The 20,600-nt window shown below is 38.0% G+C and overlaps 1 protein-coding gene across 1 annotated transcript in view; it reads left to right on the forward strand.

The window, feature by feature from the left end:
* The window catches only part of LOC148873150 (CMP-sialic acid transporter 5-like), a 58,942-nt gene that overhangs the window by 22,290 nt on the left and 16,052 nt on the right, over positions 1-20,600 (forward strand). The window contains exons 7-10 of the mRNA XM_088963384.1: positions 2,993-3,052; positions 3,207-3,329; positions 3,906-3,983; positions 18,557-18,626. Coding sequence (XP_088819510.1) covers positions 2,993-3,052; positions 3,207-3,329; positions 3,906-3,983; positions 18,557-18,626 — 331 coding nt within the window. The remainder of the gene's footprint in view (positions 1-2,992; positions 3,053-3,206; positions 3,330-3,905; positions 3,984-18,556; positions 18,627-20,600) is intronic.

Here is a 20,600-nt window from a genome sequence, read left to right on the forward strand (position 1 = left end):
TCTTTTTTTTTTTGATAATTGAAAAGCCACTTGATTACCAATATGTGATCTAAGTTACAACACTCCTAAGAGAGGCACGAGGTTGCCCAGTACAGATGTTCCCTCAAGACCCCCTATGTAGCGAGACTATCATCCATAGCATTTGCTGACCTTCTCACCCAACGTGAACTCTTGTTAATCAGCTTGCCTTCTTTAGGAAATCCTTGTAGCACCAAATTACTGAGCTCAGGTCTGTTAACCAATTCACAACCACCTTAGAATTTCCTTCAATTAGGAGATGCTCCACTCCTATTTGATTTGCTATCTGAGTACCTTGTAGAGTTACCAATAATTCGGCCTTGACTGAGTCTCCCATAGTCCTATTCCCACTGGACCATAGTATAAGGCTGAGATGTTGCTGTCCATATCTCTCAAAACCCCTCCTATGCCTAAGGGACAAAGGTTTTCTTGACTACTACCATCAAAATTCAGTTTAACCCAATCTTCAGGTGGCGGAGTCCAATCTACATTGACCTTTTCTTTCCTAGAGGAGCTACTTGCCACTGCTAACCAGTTTCTCCAAAAGTCATCAAAGGAAACACAACGGAAAGAATCCAAAGTTTTCAGCCAGTTAATTGCCCCTGTTAGGATACATTCCTTGACAAGCAAGAGACTTCATTCCTTTTCTTGAAAGATTCTTGCATTTCTTTCTTCCCAAATTGTCAAAAGTGCAGCAGCTCTAATACATTTCCTCATAGTCCTCCCTCTTTTAGTGGGCCATACAAAGGTCGATGGGTCAAAAAGCAGATTTACAAAGGCTGGTTCCACCTACATCCAAACAAGGCAAAAATCCAATCCCAATTAGCTACAACAAAAGAGCAAGAAATTAGTAAGTGGAAGCAATCCTCACCATTGTCTTTGCAAAGAACACTAGTTAGGGGATAAGAATATAAAAGGCTTTTTCTTCTGCAAACAGTGTAAAGTATTGATCTTTCCATGAAACACTTCCCAGCAGAACAAAATAACTTTAGGGGGAATAGGTCTAGTCCAAAACTCCTTAACCGGACAGACACCCTGAACAGGGGAAGAACAAAGGGCCTTGAAGAATGAAGCACAAGAGGCCTTTGGGGTGGGGAGACCAAATCCTCTTATTTGGCTTTAGAGGATCCAAAAAAACACCATCTAGGACATGAAGAAGTTCCAAAACAACATCAAGTGCAGCATCTCTTAAACCTCTACGGAAGCCAAACTTCCAATTTAAAGCCGAAGGGGGAAAAGGATAGGGAAGGAAGTGGGAGACAACCTTATGCTTAAACAAGGAGATGGAATATAGTGAAGGTCAACAGGTCCTTGAGAGCTGAATTACCTACCCAAACATCTTCCCAAAATAAAATAGAGTTCCCTAAGCAAGCATCATACCTGACAAAGTTCAAAAAAAGGGGCAGGATACTATGAATTGCTTTCAAAGGAGTGGCCAAAGTAGCCCGACGATAAACTCCAGCATCCCAGCCATTCTCCAGACAGCCATGAATACTAGCTAACCTCATGCTACAACCTCTCTTTTTCCAAAGGCCATCTCCATCTCCACAACCACTTACCTAACAAAGCTACATTCTTTAGAGCCAAGTTCCCTATCCCCAACCCTCCCTCTTCTTTACTCCTACAAACTATCTCCCATTTTATCAAGTGATCCTTTTTCTCTTCCCTAGGCTCCCAAATTCCCTCATGTTTTTCCATTTCATTGGATGTGCTCCAATAGCATTAGCAGGGCCATGTCTCTCATTTAGAGAGCAGATGGATACTTGCACAGCACTTTTGAGTGCCATTGATATACCTTACAAGCTAATGCTAACTTGTTGACAGTTGAGTCCTACAAGAATGTCAGACTTGAGCTTGATTCGCCAGGCATTAGTGTCAAGCTGTCAGCACAAATTTAGGTCTTCTTTGAACTTCTTTGTCATGCTTAATGTTCACTATTATGCAGCATGCTACAAATCTGGTGTTTATCTTCTTAAACTAGAACAATGTGCTTTACCTCATTATGCTGAACCATGGATATGATGCAACTCCCACACCTTTGGTGGTTGGGGTGGGAGTTGAATTTCTATGAACTTGGCTTGATTTATTTTGTAAATTTGATCATATTTGATATTTGGTTGTCTTTTTATCTTGAGTTTTGTGTAATATTTTGTTATATGGCATGCCATATGATGCTCATCTTCATAGTGTTGTGCTTGTCATTCAAATCATGGTTGCATTAGAGGGTATCGATTTCATTATGTTTGGTCAGTAGTTAATTTCTACCATAGTTGGAAGTATCAATACACTCATTGAAATTTTCAGTGTCCAAGGGGTTAACATGTTTTCATGGTTAACATGTTACAAGGGGTTCGCCCATTTGGACATAAAAACCCCTAAATCCTTATATATGGCATTTTAGTGACCTAGAAAACCAATATGTATCATACGATATGGTGGCATATGTATCCATACTTTGAACCTTGATTTCTACCTATATGATGCACTCAGGGGTAAACATGTGCATTCATAGTTTCATTTTATATAGACCAGTCTGAGTCATCGATGTCACTTGGTTAAGCTGACCATAGGAAAGAAGAAACTTTTGGGTTGTATTGAAGAATATGGACATTGAGAGAACAATTTTCCTTCTTGTTTCTATATGCAGACTGACACCATTCTTTTGTTCTTGTTGTTAGGTTTTTGTTTTGTCCCTGGTTTTTGTACATCATTTCCTTATCCATGATTCTGTTCTAATACTAGGCACAATTAGGGTCATGTCCAAAGCCATTACAACATCTAAATTCTTGTCCATGTTTTGATAGAATGCATAGATTGTGCTACTTCTATATATTTCATTGCATGGAAAACTCCTATTTCCGATTTTTTTGGCAATCTAAAAAAGACTGATTTTCCTTGGTTAATGTTACTTGATTTTAGTTTGTTCTGGATGTTTTTTTGTGAGTTTTTATTTAGGAACTATAATTATATGCAGGTTTTGGTAATTGCTGTTCTGTTAAAGATAATTATGAGGCGGAGATTTTCCGTAATTCAGGTTAGTTTCAACTTCTAAATGATCTTATTCCAGTCACTCTAATATTTTAACTGTTCCATGGGAAAATAATGCAAAAGAATTCAACTTATGTTAAAATATCATCTTATTTTAAATGTTCTTATTCACACGATTCTAATGCATTGTTTTGTAACAGTGGGAGGCCCTGGCTCTGTTGCTTATTGGAATTAGTGTTAACCAGCTTCGGTCACTACCTGAGGGTAGAACTGCTATGGGTCTTCCAGTTGCAACAGGCGTATATCTATACACATTGATCTTTGTAAGTAAGCTACTGCATAATCTTTTCTGGGAACCACAGTTGGTATTATGAATTTCATGTGGACCAAGATTATATGACTGTGTAATAGTATTCTTGCATATGTTGATTTGATTAAATCTCTTATAGAAGATCAGTAAAGCTTTGCAGTCTTTGAATTATATCAAAGTTGTCCTTAGTTTTTCCATTTTGGTGTATATTCTGATTTCCACCACTTTATTGGAGGTAGTTTTCTTGCAAATAATCTTCCAATAAGTCTCTCATATTTGAAATCCAGATATACGATAGTATTCAATGAGGAATTGGTTGACAGTCCATACACAAACAACTTGATTTGATTTAATCTCTGCTTTGCCTGCCAAATATAAAAGAAAGTCTCTGTTCAACTTTTTTTGTTGGCAGATATGTTTGAAGATCAACTTTTTTCAACTTTTGGGGGGAGCTAAGAGAGTTTATCTCCCCTCCTCTCTTTGTAATTTCTTTGAGTTTTATTTAATGGATTTCATTCAGTTATTGATGAAAAAAGATATCTTTGAAGATTAAATAATGACTAATTGCCCCTATAAAATAAATTTTCAGGTGACTGTTCCATCTTTGGCCTCAGTTTACAATGAACATGCATTGAAGAGTCAGTTCGAGACAAGCATTTATCTTCAGGTGATTGTGCTGACTAATTTTACTAGTATGGTTGGGTGAAAATGGATTAATCTTGTGAAGAGAAATAAACTCCAATAGTCTCTAGTATAATCTGTAACACTTATGGTAGTCCATTGGCTTTTGGATCTGTGGTTGCATTTGTGTAGTAATATTAAGAGCATTATTCTGTAGGTTAACTGTTTCTAGCTCTTTTGATTTTCTTGTTGCAAGCCATAAAAATGTTAACGTGCTTCTGAAGTTCTGCTCCTTGATGTGATGTGTCTGCTTGCTTACATTTCAGTGAAACAACAACTTGATTAGACCACCAGACCAGTAGTTAATGAATTATGATTCATGCATTGTCTCAATGGGATAATATATTTGATCTATTTGGGCTTGGTCCTCATAAGAAGGTGAAGAAAATTATGAAGGTTAATAAGAAGAAAATTTTGTTGGATTCTAATCAAGCCAATAAAGCAGTGGAGTTAGTGGATAAAAATGAGTGGTACTACATGACTCCAAGCCCCCTCTCCCTTGTCATTACATCTCCTAAAGAGGAAGGCTCATCTAAAGAGAAATGGGTAGTGTCGTTTAGGCAAGATGTTGGTGAAGTGAGTTGGTGATTGAGATGAAGAAGTTTGTTTTAGAAGAGGGTAAAAGTTGAAGCCAGTTGGTTCTGAAGTCCAGGGAAGAAGGAAGAGCCACTATTTACCTAATAGGAGAAAGTTCAATGGCTGAAAGGTTTAGTAGAAATCTGCTGAATCAAAAAATCTGCAAAGAAAAGAAGAGTTTCTTGTGGTAGAAGAGAAAAAGAAGAGAAGAAGTTGAGAAAGAAAGAGAGAGCAGATCTGGTCTGGCCGCCCTCTCCAATTGGTATTTATACTTTTAAGTAAAAAATAAGTACAATGACTAATATTCCCTTATAGGGTGACTAACTCAAGACTGCATAAAAACTTAAAAACATTACTCTAAAGGGTTCGAACAAGAGTGTTGTGGTCCTCACTTACTATCTAAACAAATAATAAACAAAAACAACTAACAAATTTGCAAAAAATCCTCAACACTCCCCCTCAAGTTGGGTGTCAATGTCACACATTCCCAACTTGCGTAAGTCATGTTCAAGCTTGTTTTATGCAACCTCTTTGGTGAAGACATCAACTAACTGTAGCTTAGAGGAGATATAAGGCAAGTAGATTTCTTTTGTTGTCACCTTTTCACTTATGAAGTGTCAATCAACCTCAATGTGCTTTATCTTGTCATGCTGAATTGGATTGTGGGCAAGATTGCAGCTTGGTTGTCACAATATAACATCATGGACTCCTCTACATCTATCCCATTCCCACTTAGCAAGGATCTAACCCAATGTAATTCTGAAACACCACGGGCCATAGATCTTATATTCGGCCTCTGCACTTGACCTAGCTACCACTAGAAATCAAACATATAAAACATTTTCAAGCATTTAAAACCCACAATCTCTTTTTTTCTTTCTCAATTGCATCAAGTAGCTAATATGACATATTACATTCCTAATTCTACAAGCCGCCTTTGTGCCACTCCCCTCGAGGCCAGCCCAAACAAGTCCATGTTAGGATCTTAAATTCTTAGTTTTCACACAAAAAAATAATACTTTTATAGTTTTATTTGCTTTTAAGAAGATATTTTATTAGGATGAATGAATGGACAGCATTACCAAATAGGGGATTCTCGAAGCGGAAAATTTTCAAAAGGCACATGCCTGGGCTAAGGAGCAAGGCACACCAGGCACACGCCTAGGCTCACCAGGCGTGCGCCTAGGACCTGGGCGAGGTGGCTGCCCTAAAATGTGCCTCGCCTGTGTGCCTAGGCGTGTCTTTTAAATGACTGGGTAAAATTTTGTGTCGCTAACTATGGAAATGGAAATATGTCATGAAAATATTAGGGAAATTAGGGACATTTTAAACCATGATTGCGAGGCAGGCCATAGTGGATCAGGCAATGGAACTAGAGTTGATGGTGGAGCAACAGGTGGGAATGATGGAGTTGATGGATTAGAGGAAGGAACAAGAAGAGGAACAAACTGTGATCTCTCCTCCCCAAAAGACTCACCCTAAGGAGAACCACTAGAGGAAAAAGAATGTACACTAAAAAAAAGTAGCATCCATACTGACAAACCCCTTCCTTGACACTGGATCATAACAACAATACCCTTTTTTAGATTGAGCATACCCAAGAAAAACACATTTAGCCTTAGGATCCAACTTCTTATGCTGAGGACCAAGAATGTGAAAAAAACAGACACACCTAAAAACTCTCAAAGGTATATGAAATATCACCCCATTTGGAAAAAAAAAAGACTGAATGACACCTTAAACCTCTGGATGCATGAAGGTAGTAAGGTGCACGGTTAATCATGTACACAACTATGAGAATTGCATCCCCTAAAAAACGAATAAGAATTGAAACACACACCATAAGACTTCTTGTGACTTCCACAATGTGTCTATTTCTCCTCTCTACTACTACATTCTGTTGCAGTGTATAAGCACATCTACTTTGATGAATCACCCCATGCTCCAAAAAATATGTGGTCAAATCCTTTTCAAAATATTCTCTAGCATTGTCTGATCTAAAAATTTGTGTGAAAACTATCTGGTAGAATTGTCGCACCAAATAGCTACCTCATCACGTGTTCTCATCAAATATATCCAAGGAGCAAGGAATGTCAATTATGCTTTCCCAAGTGATAACTTCCACACTCTAGACTGGATAACTAAACAACCTCAAACAACTTTGGAAACAAACATCTCAATGAACTGAAAGAAAGATGGCCCAACTGATTATGCCAGAGCATAATCTGACTCACTGATTTTGACCCACTACTATTGCTACTAACACGGTGGCTCTAATGTCTCAGAATCTAATCTATAAGGTAGACTTCATTCTCCTCACGACCACTCCAGCTCCTCCAAAACACAATTACCAATAAGGAAGTTCACTAAACAGTGCAAATTTTTTGTCAGACTACTCATAAAAAGAAGATTAGTATGAAGTTTGGGAACCTGTAAGACAGAGGACAAAGTAATGTCATCAGTTACTCTAATTGTCCCTTCTTAGCAATGGGAATGTGAGAACCACCTCCTTACATGAGGTAGATGCATAATTTGCAACTGCGTATGAATTATCTGTATGAGCAAAGGAAGTAGTGTGATTGGCTCCTGGGTTTTCTACACTCTGTTGCTCGCTTGAAGAATTGGAACCAGCTGAATAATTCTTACTCATAAGTTGTCCATATTTTTCCAACTTAGTTCTAACTGTTGCCATTGCAATGGACTCCAAGTCAGCATGGGTAAGAGGTCCCAAAGAGTCTCTGGTAGTTGCCACATTTGCAACTCCCTTCTTGTTCTTGACCTGAGCTAGTATGAGATGTTTTGGAGCTTCCTACACTTCTTGCAGTAGTTACACACCAAGTTCTTATCCTCCCTCTTGATCTAACTACTCCTCCTGTCTCCATTTGGCTTAGGTTTGACTGTACTAACCATAGCCGACTAGTCAACCCTAGATTGTCTCAACATGACATTCCTCATACTCTCCTCTCCGAACACAAAGGTATAAGCTTGAAAAAGAGTTACACTTTCTCTAGAAGGGATGTGCTGCCTGGCAATATCAAATTCAGGGTTTAATCCAACCAAGAACTCAAAAACCCTATTCTTCTCCACCAACTTCTGATAGGTTGTTGCATCCTTTGTACTCTCCTAAACCACAATCCCTGTGATTTGTCTCCTGCCAAAGTGCTTTCAACATGAGACTTACATAGTAAGTGGTCTATCTCCCTGTTTTATATTAATCACTTGATTCCTTAACTAGTAGGTTCTAGCTATATTCTGTTTCTAGGAATAGGTCTCATTCACTCCATTCTAAATCTTCTTTGCAGTATTAGCCCACAAAAAATTTTTACCAATGTGAGGTAACATAGAATTACATAGCTCACCAGGAGGAATCTGTATCAGGTTTCTTCTCCTCCCAAGATCCCTAGATTTCATAGTAATAAATAGTGATCTTTAACTAACAATCACCATAATTCTCATGAAATAAGTATAAATCCCATGCCAATAGATAGAAAGTGAACATATTTATGAGTAAAAAATAAGAAAGGATAGAAACATACAAAAGATAAGGGTTAGTCCCTTGTTTTGGTCCTAGGAAGAAGAAGAAGAAGAAGAAGAAGAAGAAGAAGAAGAAGAGGATGGCCCTGTGATTTAAGAGGCGTGCCTAAGCGCACAAGCGAGGGGCGTGTGAAAGTTATCAGTTGGGAAAGGCGGCTCGTAGAATTAGGAATGTAATAAGTAGAGGTGTAAAGTGGGCCATGTCGGGCTGGCATGGCACGGCTTGTGTCGTCCTCCCTGATGGATATTCTGGGGGTCAGCCCAGCACGGCCCATGGCCCAGGCCCATGCCGGGCTATGCCACAGGGCGGGCCTTGGGCTTGGGCCGAACTGGGATACTCACTGAATGGATTATTGTCAAATCAAATGTCATATCAGGGATTCAGGATCACTGGATCAGGATTCAGGAATCAGGATAGGAAACAAATAATAAATTAATAACAAATTTATGATTACCCAATAACCCAAAGAATAAATAAATAAAAGTATAAAACAATTCAAATAGGAATTTAAAAATTTTATTTCATTTAAATTTGGACGAATAATGATACAAATTACAAAGTATACAATTATACAAATATTGAAATTATGAAATATACAATGGTTGGATACTTCATAAACTTCATACTTGGATAGTTGGATGAATGAAATATGAAAATGGAACAAACTAATAAAATATAAAAAATACAATATAGAATTATAGACTATATAGTTACAAATTGAAAATACAAAATTACATTAATAGCAAATAAATTAAATAAAATTAAAAAAAAAAATTATATTAATTTGACAAAATAAAAAATTGTGGGTTATTTGTTAAAATTTACAATTTAAACAAAATTTACATATACATTATGATGAAAGCATTCACACACACTTTCATCATCCCCTTCAGGTGAAAAATCAAATATCCAGTGTATGTAGTACTGTAGTACTGTAGTAGTCTGTAGTATCATGCCCTCCTTTGTCTTGTAATTGTAAAGTTGTAATCTATATTCTGCATCATGATTCATAACTGCATCTAGCCAAACCTGGTAGGCTGGTACAGTGGTAGTGCCGTAGTGTGGTACCTGCAGGTCCTGCACTAAAACAAATAAACAAGTCTCCAATGAACTATAGCCTGTAGACATCAGAGGGTTTAGTAGATCACGGATCACGTGTCATGGTGGGATTGGCAGCGAGAAATGTTCTCCGAGACTCCGACTTCTCCCAATATTTTTAAAATTTATTTTCCATTATTTCAAAAATTCATTTAAATTGTGGCTTATTTCTTCTTCCTTCTCATGTGTGAGAAAATGTTTGGTCAAATGGCCAGTACCACCCTTGCTACAATAGCTAAAGTCTTTTCTACATTTTTGGCAAACTGCTCTTTTCCCCTTCCCCTCAACATCCTCTATTTTAAATATTCTCCAAACCAGGCTACTAAACTTGGGGTTTTGGGAAGACCTGGCCATTTTTTTTCAAATTCTAAAAAAAATAAATATAATTTAATTGGACTTACCTCGGAATCCCGGATTGCCGGTTCAGAATCCCAACTTGATTTCAACAGTTAAAGCCTTTCAACGTGACAACGCCCAAGGCTCCAAGCCTCCCAAATTGCTAACTTTGGAGAATCAGACAATCAGCCAATCAGACTATGAAACTATCAGAGTTCACTCAGATGGCAGAGAATGTATGAGAGACTGAAAGAGACTGAGAGAGGAAAGACTGAAGAGATTAAGAGAATAACTTAATTGGAGAATTGTTGAATTGGTGTGATGAGAATGGTGGAGGATAGGGCTATTTATAGGAATTGAACATAATTCAATTGCCCAAAATACCCAAAAAACTATCTGTTATTTAGTTGTTGGAGGGGTATTTTGGTTACTGTAAAGTTACTTATAACTTTACCCAAAATGTCCCCTAAACTAGTTGTTATATAGCTGTTGGGGGGCATTTATGTCATTTTTCAACCCCCATAAGAAAAATACACAAATACCCTCCAATATGGCTGTTTATAGTTGTTGGGGGGTATTTCTGTAAAATAGCCCCCAAAAATCTGAAACTAGCCATTGGGCCCCTTTGGGGGGGGGTCAACCGCCCAAGTCCCAATCCCAAGACTCCCAACGACTATATTCCTAGGCAGGCCGTGCTTCGTGCCGTGCCACGGGCTGGGCTGCCCGACCCGATTTACTCCTCTAGTAATATGTCACATTAGCTACCCTATGCAATTGAGAAAAAAAAGTGATTGTGGGTTTTATATGCTTGAAAATGTTTTATATGTTTGATTTCATTTTTAAATTCTCATTTGAATATGCTTTACATATTATGTTTGTGTATTTTAATTTTAGATAATAGGTTTTTTAAAACATTTATTTTAAAACTTATGTTTATATTTTTATTAATAATATGTTTTATAATTTTTGCATTTTTTTTTTAATTTTTAGCTTTTTTTTTTTTAAATTGTGCGCCTTGCCTCGAAAAGGCGTGCGCCTCGCCTTGTGCCTTTTTTGCACCTTGCGCTTTTAAAACACTGGGATGGCCTATTAATTATTCCTGTGTCAATTGGATAAAATCTTCAAGATATTTTTTACTTAATTGAGGTTTTAAAGTCCTAAAGGGTTCAAGACTATGTCACTAACTTGTGTCTCAATCGAACCTAAACAAATAAGAAAATAACAAAAAGAAATTAGTCTAAGAATAATAAAATTAATAATATAAACCCACAATATGAATAATTTAGTCTAATAATATCTATTGTACTACCATTAATAACAAAAAATAAAAATATAAAATATTATGTGGTGTCTTACATATAAATATGTAGACGTTTGGGCTAGGTGATACTCCAAGAACGCCTTATCGCCTTGACAACTATACTCCACACTTTCATTGGCTATTAGAATTTGATCAATAATTTGCCTATCCTTGGCAAAAGCCCCTTGAGATTGAAAAATTATTGATGGTAGTACTGCCCTAATCCTTCAAGATAGCACCTTAGCAATGATTTTATACATACTATTAACCAAACTGGTCGGTATGAAATCTTTGGGATGCAAGGCCTCATCTTTCTTTGGAATTAGAGCAATGAAAGTTGAGTTGAGGCCTAGATTTATCACCCCCTTCTCAAAAAATTCATCAAAAACATATTTAATTCTTATCTTTTAATATTTCTCAACAATCTTGGTAGAAGGTCATAGTAAAACAATCATGGTTGGGGGCTTTAGCTTTACCCATAAAGAAGACTGCATCTTTAATTTCATCGTTGTCAAACTTTCTTTCCAACCACCTCTTTGACTAATCCGCTAACTTAGGCCAATCCAATCCATCAATTTCCAAAGGCTTTCTAAAGATAGATTTAAAATGATCCACAAAAGCTTGAGCAATCTCACTTTGTTGGAAGATACTAACCACATCAATCACCAATTTTGACACAATTCTTCTCCTTCCATTTGCCATAGCATGAAAATACTTTGTATTTTTGTCCATCTCTTTTAGTCATTTGCTTCTTGATTTCTGCCTCAAACTTATTTTTGGTCATCTCCATCTCCTTTTAAGTAAGATATCTTCCAACTCCTTTCTCAACACCCATCTCTCATTCCTATCATTCACCGCAAGTAAAGCCCAAAACATCTTTAAGATCAAATTCCCCAATTGTTTGCGATGTGTTTCATATGCTCTTCTAATCTTTTCCAAACAGTTGAATATTCCATTCTTTGATTTTTCTTGCGAGTTCCTTCTGTTTCCAATGAAACTTCATTCCTTTCCATTTCACCCTTGGACTACTTTCCTCCCACCAAACCTTCACTTTCTCAATAAAGCCACTGGAGCAAAGCCACATATTTTGAAATTCTAAAAAGAGTTGGACCTCTACGTGCTACATCCTCCTTAAATATGGAAAATGGCTAATGATCAGAGGTCACTCTTGGCAAACCTCTAGAAGTTTCCAATGAAACTTCATTACTTCCCATTTCACCCTTGGACTACTTCCTCCCACCAAAACTTGACTCTATCAATAAAGCCACTGGAGCAAAGCCACATATTTTGAAATTCTAAAAAGAATTGGACCTCTACCCCCTACCTCTCCAAACACTCCTAGCCCATCTCTTGTCAAAATTCATCAACTTTGATTCTTGAATTATAATGATATTCAGCTTCTTCTTCTGAAGAACCTCTTGGGTAATGCATCTTTTCCTTGCCCTCCCTAATCCTCTTACTACCTTTATTCCTACTGTCACAAGCTTATCCTCTCTTCCTGCTTTTCCTACTTATTCCGTCTAGCCCTCCCTTTTCTAACACTAAATTCCTTATGCCCCTCAACATCTCTTTTCATTCTTTCCACTCTCTCCTTCCTCACAATAACTTCCATTCTCCATTTCATTTCTCTTCAAATCCTCAAAAAAAAAAAAATCTCAATCATCTCCTAGATTCTTCTACCCCTAGCCTCCTCTTCTACAGCTCTCTCATCATCACATCACCTTCCACTTCCCTACTTACTACTTGTGGCATATGTACTGGAACCTGGTACAACAGTTATAACCACAGAATAAAGGTCATATCAAAGACTGAACTGACACGAGTACCTGGTTCTTGATAAAGGGAGGAACTGTTCGCACTAGACAAGTGGCTTGGTTTTCCTTGTTCAGGAACTTGAAGCTCACCAATCGCCTTAGTTGGGGTTTCCACTGGGAAGTCTCCAGTAAGTGAATTAAGATTTTGAATACTGCCGAGACTCTATTGTCTATCCTCTCCCGGATCTCCCTTGTTTAGTCTCTGGCAATCCTCAACTAACCCTTACGGACACCCTGCCTCAAATGGGAGTTTGGCTCTGGTGTCCTCTTGGGCTTCAGTTTCTACAACTTGAATATCAAGGGTTGGGATTGTTTGCTGGAATAAGGCTGCCGAATGAGAAGAGAAGAAGAAGAAGAAGGGGAAGATATGAGAAGGGCGGCAAAAATCACTCTCAGCCAGCCCTAATCTATTATATATAAGAGCATTACATAATGATACATAAATAGACTAGAATGCCCCTGATTAGTGATGGGACACCTAGTCAAATAAAACACTAAATAAGATTAGGCCCAATAACTAATGTCTTAAGACACAACAAAGATAAAACAAACAAATTAAGACAGCCGAACCAACAGGGACAATCATTAACCAACTGAATAGAGCGCCTTGTGATGCCTTTGGTCTTGTAATCCATTGCAAACCAGTCTTCATGTAGCTACCCAGCTTCAGTCCATCATTGGCCTCAATTTGGGACGACGATGTACTCATATTATTGTTCCCATGCCACTTTTCCTTAATCTCCCTTGAATACTCACGTGAGCTCACCTTATTAGCCAACTCATCAGAATTTTTTAGTGAGTTGCTAATAGGGGCCGGTCTGCTCCCAACTGGCTCAGAATTAATACCCAACTCACCCGATCCCTTGTTCTCCTTAGATTGACCAACACCCCTTACCAGGTCTGACATGCCCCCATCCTCGTAAGCACAGGAATAATACCCCGCCTTCTATGTTCTAAAGTCAATTATTTAAATTATTTTCTTTTCCAAAGCAATCCTCGAACTCCTCCCCTCACCTGACTGTTCACTTCCCTTATGTGCCTCTCTTGCCAGTTCAGTGTCATCTTTTAGCACCACGTGTACCTCCTCTTGCCAGTTCGGCATTGTCTTCAACCTCTAGCTGTAGCCTCCACAGCGACACTTCAGGTCCCGTCACTATCCACACTTGATACCAATCTTTAGTTTTGTTGCTTGAAGGTTCTTCACTTCAGCTTCCAATAGAACTGTACCCAGAGATTTAGCAATCTTTTCAATGCAAAATTCCATAAGTTGAAAGGTAGTTCAAGAAGGATGTTCAGTAGTGCTCTTCTTTCTTGACAGTTCCAGTGTAAAAGTCTATTGCCTTATCCCCAGTATCCAGTATGCTCTTCTTTCTTCAAAAGGGAAAATAAATACTTCATTGGGCACTTCCGTTTTAGTTTTAATTTTATTCAATATAATTTCCCAGTCTGTTACGTCCTCTGTTGCCTTAGCAACCCAGCACTTCTCCCACTCTTCTCTGTCACTGTCGAATAGCAGTTTTTCAACTTAAATGAACTACTAGCTGTAACTTCTTGTTGCTTATCGGGTCGTGGCGCAACTTCTGCCTCTTCTTCATTCTCACCTATCTTGTTCGATTCCACCAGAAGGTACTAATTAGTTGCTTCCAATTCTTTCTTCACCAGGAAACCGGAAGTCTTTGTGTCATCATCTTCCACCCTAGACCCTGTTTTCCTTCAGGAATGCACACCATTTGCTTTTTGTTGTATCCAAAGAATTCCACCACCATGACAAACCAACCTTTTTGGTTGCATTTTAATTCTGCTTGTTGCCTTCTTGACAGTTCCAAAGAGCATCTCCATCCCTTGTTCTTGATGGAGAATAGTGCCCCATCGATAAAACCTTTCAGCCATTGTGTGGCTTCTCCAATCAAGAAAACTGTTGCTTTCCCTTCCTCTCTGATCTTTAGATTAGCTTGTGCTTTAAACTTACCTTCTTCGAGCACCAATTTCTTGGCTTCTATCTTCAGTTCATCTCTCCATCTTGTAGCTGAGGAGAAAGACCCTTGCACTGCACCTGCTCTCTGCACCATTTTTTTGTTTTTTTATAAATAATTATTTATTGGATGGAGCATAGGAACAAGACTTGGGACTTAGGGTTGAGGGCTCTTGAGATCAAAGGAGGTCCATTCATGCTGTTGAATGCTCTCAGAAACAGATTCTTGTTCAAATATTTGCATGAAATTGATATCTTTCAAAGATATTGAAAAGAGGCTGTAACCTTTGTGAATCTTCCTATTTCTTCTTTTTATGATAAGAAATCAAGAATTTTTGTTTAAAGAGAGTGTACAAGGCAGGTGAAGAGGTTTAACCAAGAAAACAAATAGACAATAGCCCCTGCTACCTAGATATGGTATGGTTACTGTTGCGTATCACAGGCTTCTGCCCAACATTTCAAATCTTTCTTTAGGAAGCCCTTAAGTCACAATTTTCAGTTGGAAGGGTTGGAGTGGCCTAGACTATCAGGGGATCTAAAAGATTGGCTGGGAAGAAATTTTGAATTGGAGGAAATTTTTTCCATGGACAGATCTAAAGCACCACAGCCTGATGGATGTACAATGGCTTTTTACCAAGACTATTAGGGTTTAGGGTTTAGGGGTTAGGGGTTTAGGGTTTAGGGTTTAGGGTTTCCAGGTTTAAATGCCACTTTTTTAGCTTGGATTCCCAAAAAGCCTGATACACCCAAAGGATTTCAGACCTGTCAGTCTGGTAAACAATATCATTGCTAAGGTGCTTTCCTTGAGGATCAAGCAAGTTCTCCCGTATCTTATCTCTCCTAACCAATGGGCATTTGTGCTGAATAGATAGATAATTGATCAAATTCAAATTGCCAATGAATGTTTAGAAGAAATGAGAAGGGTAAAAAAGGGCTAGTTTGCAAAATAGATTTGGAGAAGGCCTACGATTTGGTGGATTGGTTTTTCTTATTGGAAGGGTGGTGGATTTTTAGTCAATGGAACAGTGGTGGAATTTTTTCCGGCCTTCAGAGGGATTAGTTAGGGAGCCCTTTATCACCTTTCCTGTTTGCACTCATTGCTGAAGCTTTTAGCAAAACAATTACAAGAGCTGATTCAAGAAACCTAGTGAGAAGTTGGAGAATAGGTAAGGAGAAAGTGCTAGTTACTCATTTACAGTTTGCAGATGATACTATTCTTTTTTGTTCAACTCTTTGAACAAGTGTTAAATCTTAAGGTAAATTTTAATAAGAGTTGCATTGCAGGGGTTAACCTTATGGTAAGGGAGTTGGAAGAGTTTGCAGCTATGTTGGGGTGTGAAGTGTCACAGTGGCCACTTAAACACCTAGGACTTCCTCTAGGATATAAATCCTAGGAGTGTTAGCTTTTGGGACCTGGTGGTGGAAGGGTTTGCTAAGAGACTTGCTAGTTGTCAGTTTTTAGGTGGAATGATTACTTTAATCAGATTTGCCCTCACAAACTTACCAGTTTATTAGTTGTCAGTTTTCAAGGCTCCTAGAAAGATGATTAGAAAGAGAAAATGATGAGAGATTTTCTGTCGGAGCTAGGTGATGGAAGGAAAGATCACAAGGTTAATAGGGGGCAGGTCAGTAAAATAAAATCTTTGGGAGGGTTAGAAATTAGGAGTATTGAAAGGAGGAACATGACTTTAATGGGAAAATAGGAGACTACCTACTAAAAAAAATGTTGTGGGTGAATGTTTTGAAGAGTATCCATGGGCTCTCAGCAAATGGATAGGACTTTGGAACATTTTCTAAGGCTTCCTGTGCTTCTCAGAAAGATATCAACACAATCTTGCCTTCCTTATATCAGGTATGAGGTATGTGCAATGGGGAATTTATCAAATTTTGGGAACATACTTGGGTAGGGGACTCCCCTATGAAAAACCAATTCCCTTCACTCTACGGCCTCTCAAACTTCAAAAACCAGCTTGTCTCTTCTTTTTGTACCCACTCTATCTCACTTCAGGGTTGGATTGGGATATGGGATTTAGAAGGGGTGTTAAGGAGGGCGACTTGAATAGGGTGGTTGACCTTATCAATATCCTCTCCAGGGTTTTTGTGGATCCATAAAGCCATGACCATGGAATTTGGACTTCCCTTCCGGATCCTTTACTTGTGATTCTGTCTTTAAGACTCTATCCCAACCATCTCTCCTAGTTGGCCCTTCTTTTCTGGTCAAAGAGATTCTGTCAACCCATTCCTCCAAGGATTGAGATCTTCTATTGGAAGTTTTTTTGGGGAAAAAATCAATACCTGTGACCTGCTTCAAATAAAGAGACCTAATTGGTCTCTCTGTCCTCAATGGTGTGTGTTATGCAAAACCAACAGTGAGACTTGCTATGACTTATTAATCTCGTGTTTTTTCTACATGTAATTATGGGATTGGTTCTCTTCCTTGTTTGAGTGCAGGTGGACTCCCCCTGCTAATATGCAAGGCCTATTTTCTTCTAGCTTTATCGTTTCAGAGAAAGAAAGAAGCAAGATTGATATTGTAGACACTATCATGATCAAGGTGGTTCATTGGGTGAGGACCGTGGATCTATTTTCGTCATTCTCAGTAGATGACATCAATGCTGAATTGGAAAGACGTGGCAGAATCTGATCCTGTTAAAACAGTCATTACATTACAGTTAGCTGAATTGCATTGGAGAGAAGATTTATCATATTAAATTTTGATGGAAGTTGTTTGGGTAACCCGATAATTTCTGGAATAGGAGTTTTCAGAGATAATGCTGGTAGAGTTGTGGCTTTATACTCTGGACCAGCTGGAAAAGGTGATTCTCTTGGGCAGAGGTATTGGCAGCAGTGAAAGGAGTACAAAGAACTGTCTCTATATATTAGGAAGCTGATAATTGAAAGGGATTAAAAATTGGTGGTGAATTGGGTTCAAAATGAAGAACCAGGTTATTGGTTGTATGATAATTACAAAAAGAAGAAGATCAAATGGTTAACACAGAGTTTAGAGGTGAGAGTACAATGGGTGAAAAGAAGTGCAAATTCATTTGTGGATAATCTTGCTAGACAGGGGACGAGTAAAACTCAGCTTTTTTGGGCTCAATTGTAATTGAAGATACTTTCATTTCACTGTTTTCAGGGAGAGATAAGAGAGGTCATCTCTTGCTGGTTCATTTGGTGTAATCATTTTATTAATTCAATGAAAATTTTCATTTATTGATAAAAAAAAGTTACTGTTGCACTCCACATGAAGGGGGAGTGTTGTAATACTAACTGTACATGCCACTGGGGCATGCTAGTCTTTTTACTCAGTGTTAGCTATCCTATTATATTGTAAGAGAGTGGGCGCTTCCACCAATGATTTTTGCCTCTCCAACTTTTGACCCTTGTCTCCTCTCTCTGTATACTTTTCTTGCTCCTTGCGCTTCTAAAACACTGACTATTGGTTCTCAGTACAGTTGCAATTTTGCTATCTATAACATGTGCCTACCAAGGAAAATATTGTCCAGGCATGTGTTGTAGATTTGTTATCTTACGTTTCACTTCTCTTCTAAATGATTATTTAACTACTCAAGATTATCATTCCATTTTTAAATATAGAGGGACCATGATACGATCCTTTTATATTGGCTCCACCACACATGCCAGATGATCCATCATAAAGATTCAGTTTTCTGTTGAAGTTTGTGACTTCCAATTTGTGAATCCCACTGAATTATAATGCTATTCTGAAGTGGATTATGATCATGCTTTGATCAAATATGTTTCTTAAGTTCAATTCAACTTGGGCAATAATATGAATACCAATCTACTATTACATCCCTTTGCTATCATTTGACTTTTTGTTTATGTTTTTCCTGAGACACTGGATACTTGAATACTTTGAATGGCTTTGTTCTGAAATTAGATGTTATGATTGGCTGGTTTGCAGAATCTATTTTTATATGGATATGGTGCTATATTCAATTTCCTAGCAATTCTTGGAACTGCTATTTTTAAAGGTATGGATACCCAAGTTCTGGTATGAACAAATGATGTTTTAAAGTTGGAACCAGTGCTTGGTTTATTGGCTTATTGGTTTTACTTAGCAGACAAGTTATGTTAATATGCATTGTCTTTAGTCTACTAAAGGGTCTTTTGATAACATTTGAATGGCTGAATTGAATATCTTGTTTCTTTCTCTTTTGGTGAATAAATCATTAAAGAGGTTGTAAATTCTTTAATGGATGAAACTAAAGTTGAGTCAATTACTATGCCATGAAATATTTTATTATTTTAACATTTTATGCACCACAAGACAAAGCAATAAGTCATTCGGTTCAGCCACACAAGCCATCATCAAATGGTCTCTACGTCAGCTTCCGAAATGATTTCCATAGTATTATCCAGTTGCGTGTCAGAATTGACCCAATCTCAGGTTGCTATTTACTTTCCTTCGTAAACATGATATTAATGGAGTTTTGGAGTTGAGGACTGTAAAAATTCTATCCTCATACATACCAGGCATGAGCAACTTGCATACTCTTTTCTTCTTTAATAATGCTGCTAGAAGTTAGTTTATATTCCTGTTATTCTTTAGAGTCAACAGTTGGTTCACTTTTGCTCAGTTGTTCTTTTATTATTTAAACAAGGGCATGCATGTAATCTTACTTATTATTAGTAAATTAATAATATAGGGCAGCAGATAAAATCACTTTGTACAATCTCTTCTGGACTCACAGCCCTAGTTTTTTTTCCTTCTATACTCTCTCCCATCTTCTTCTCTGTTCTCTCTATTTCAGATCTGTGTTTCTTATTTTTCTTCATTTAGAGCAGATTAGGTCTGTTCACATGGTACCAGAGCACCAGTTATAGACCTAGTCTGTTCTTCATGCCATAACTGGACTGCTTTGAAAATAACTGGATTGGTTGCCCTCAAAGTATAGGAGGCTTTGATGCCTCAGGTTGTGGTGAAATGTGAGTCATTGGTGGTTTTCTAAACTCTCTTTATCTGGCATTTCAGAGAGGGGCTGTTAGTGAATGGTACAGGTTAGCAACTCCAATCTATGGTTTGTTTGGTGAGTAATTTGTGAAAACAGTGTGATTAGATGAGATAGTCTTTATCCAATTGGTGTTTATGAAATTTGATGTAATCTGTAATATATGCCGCAGAGGGGTTTTTTTGTCTTTTCCTCATATTTTATTATGCACGGTTGCCCTTGTATTTAATCTAAAGCTGTGCCACCAGCAAGGATTTTTTTGGGCTCCCATTCTTTTCTCTTCTTCCTTGCTGAAAACATGGTACCAGAGCTGGTCGGTGCTCTGTAAATTTCTTCTCTGCATTGGTCGAAGGATTCCTCTGTATTTTTGTGAACTGAGAATGAAGGAAACAAACTTGTTTTGGACCTGAGAACTGTTTGGCTGCATCTCTCTCGTCTGTTCTGAGCTGAAACTGAACTGAAGTGATTCCAGAAGTTGTTGATGTTTGGTTGAATCTTCCCAAGAGGTCGGCTGTTGTTTATTCTCTGTTGTTTCTTACTTTGTCTTGGACTGGAAAACCCAGAATTCTCTCAGACTGAACTGGGACATTTTTAAACCCTTTTTTTCTTGGTTCTTGGTGCTGATACCAAGAACAGGTTAAGGTTTGCCTTTAACGAATGATATAAGGTGGGCTTAATGCCTTGGTGGGTTGGATGATCCCGAAACCATTTTTCTTGTGAAGTAATTTGTAGGTCATGAGTGATCTGGTTCGGCTGACTGGTACAGCAGTTGTTTACTAATGTTTGTGGCTAATATTAGCCTTGGGGAGATCTGCTACACCTATGAGAGTGTTCAGGTGGCTAGTACAGCAGCAGAATACTGATGTTTGTGGCTTAATATTAGCCTTGGAGGCCTATTTGACCTGGCAAAGTGTGTTACTACAAGAACTGAAATTGTATCCTGACTGTTAGAACACTTAGAGTGAGGTCTGTGTCCTTTTTTGTGGGTGTGTGTGG

The sequence above is a fragment of the Nelumbo lutea genome, chromosome 1 (assembly GCF_056320005.1).
Source record: "Nelumbo lutea isolate HS-2025 chromosome 1, American lotus-T2T, whole genome shotgun sequence".
Classification (NCBI taxonomy): domain Eukaryota; kingdom Viridiplantae; phylum Streptophyta; class Magnoliopsida; order Proteales; family Nelumbonaceae; genus Nelumbo; species Nelumbo lutea.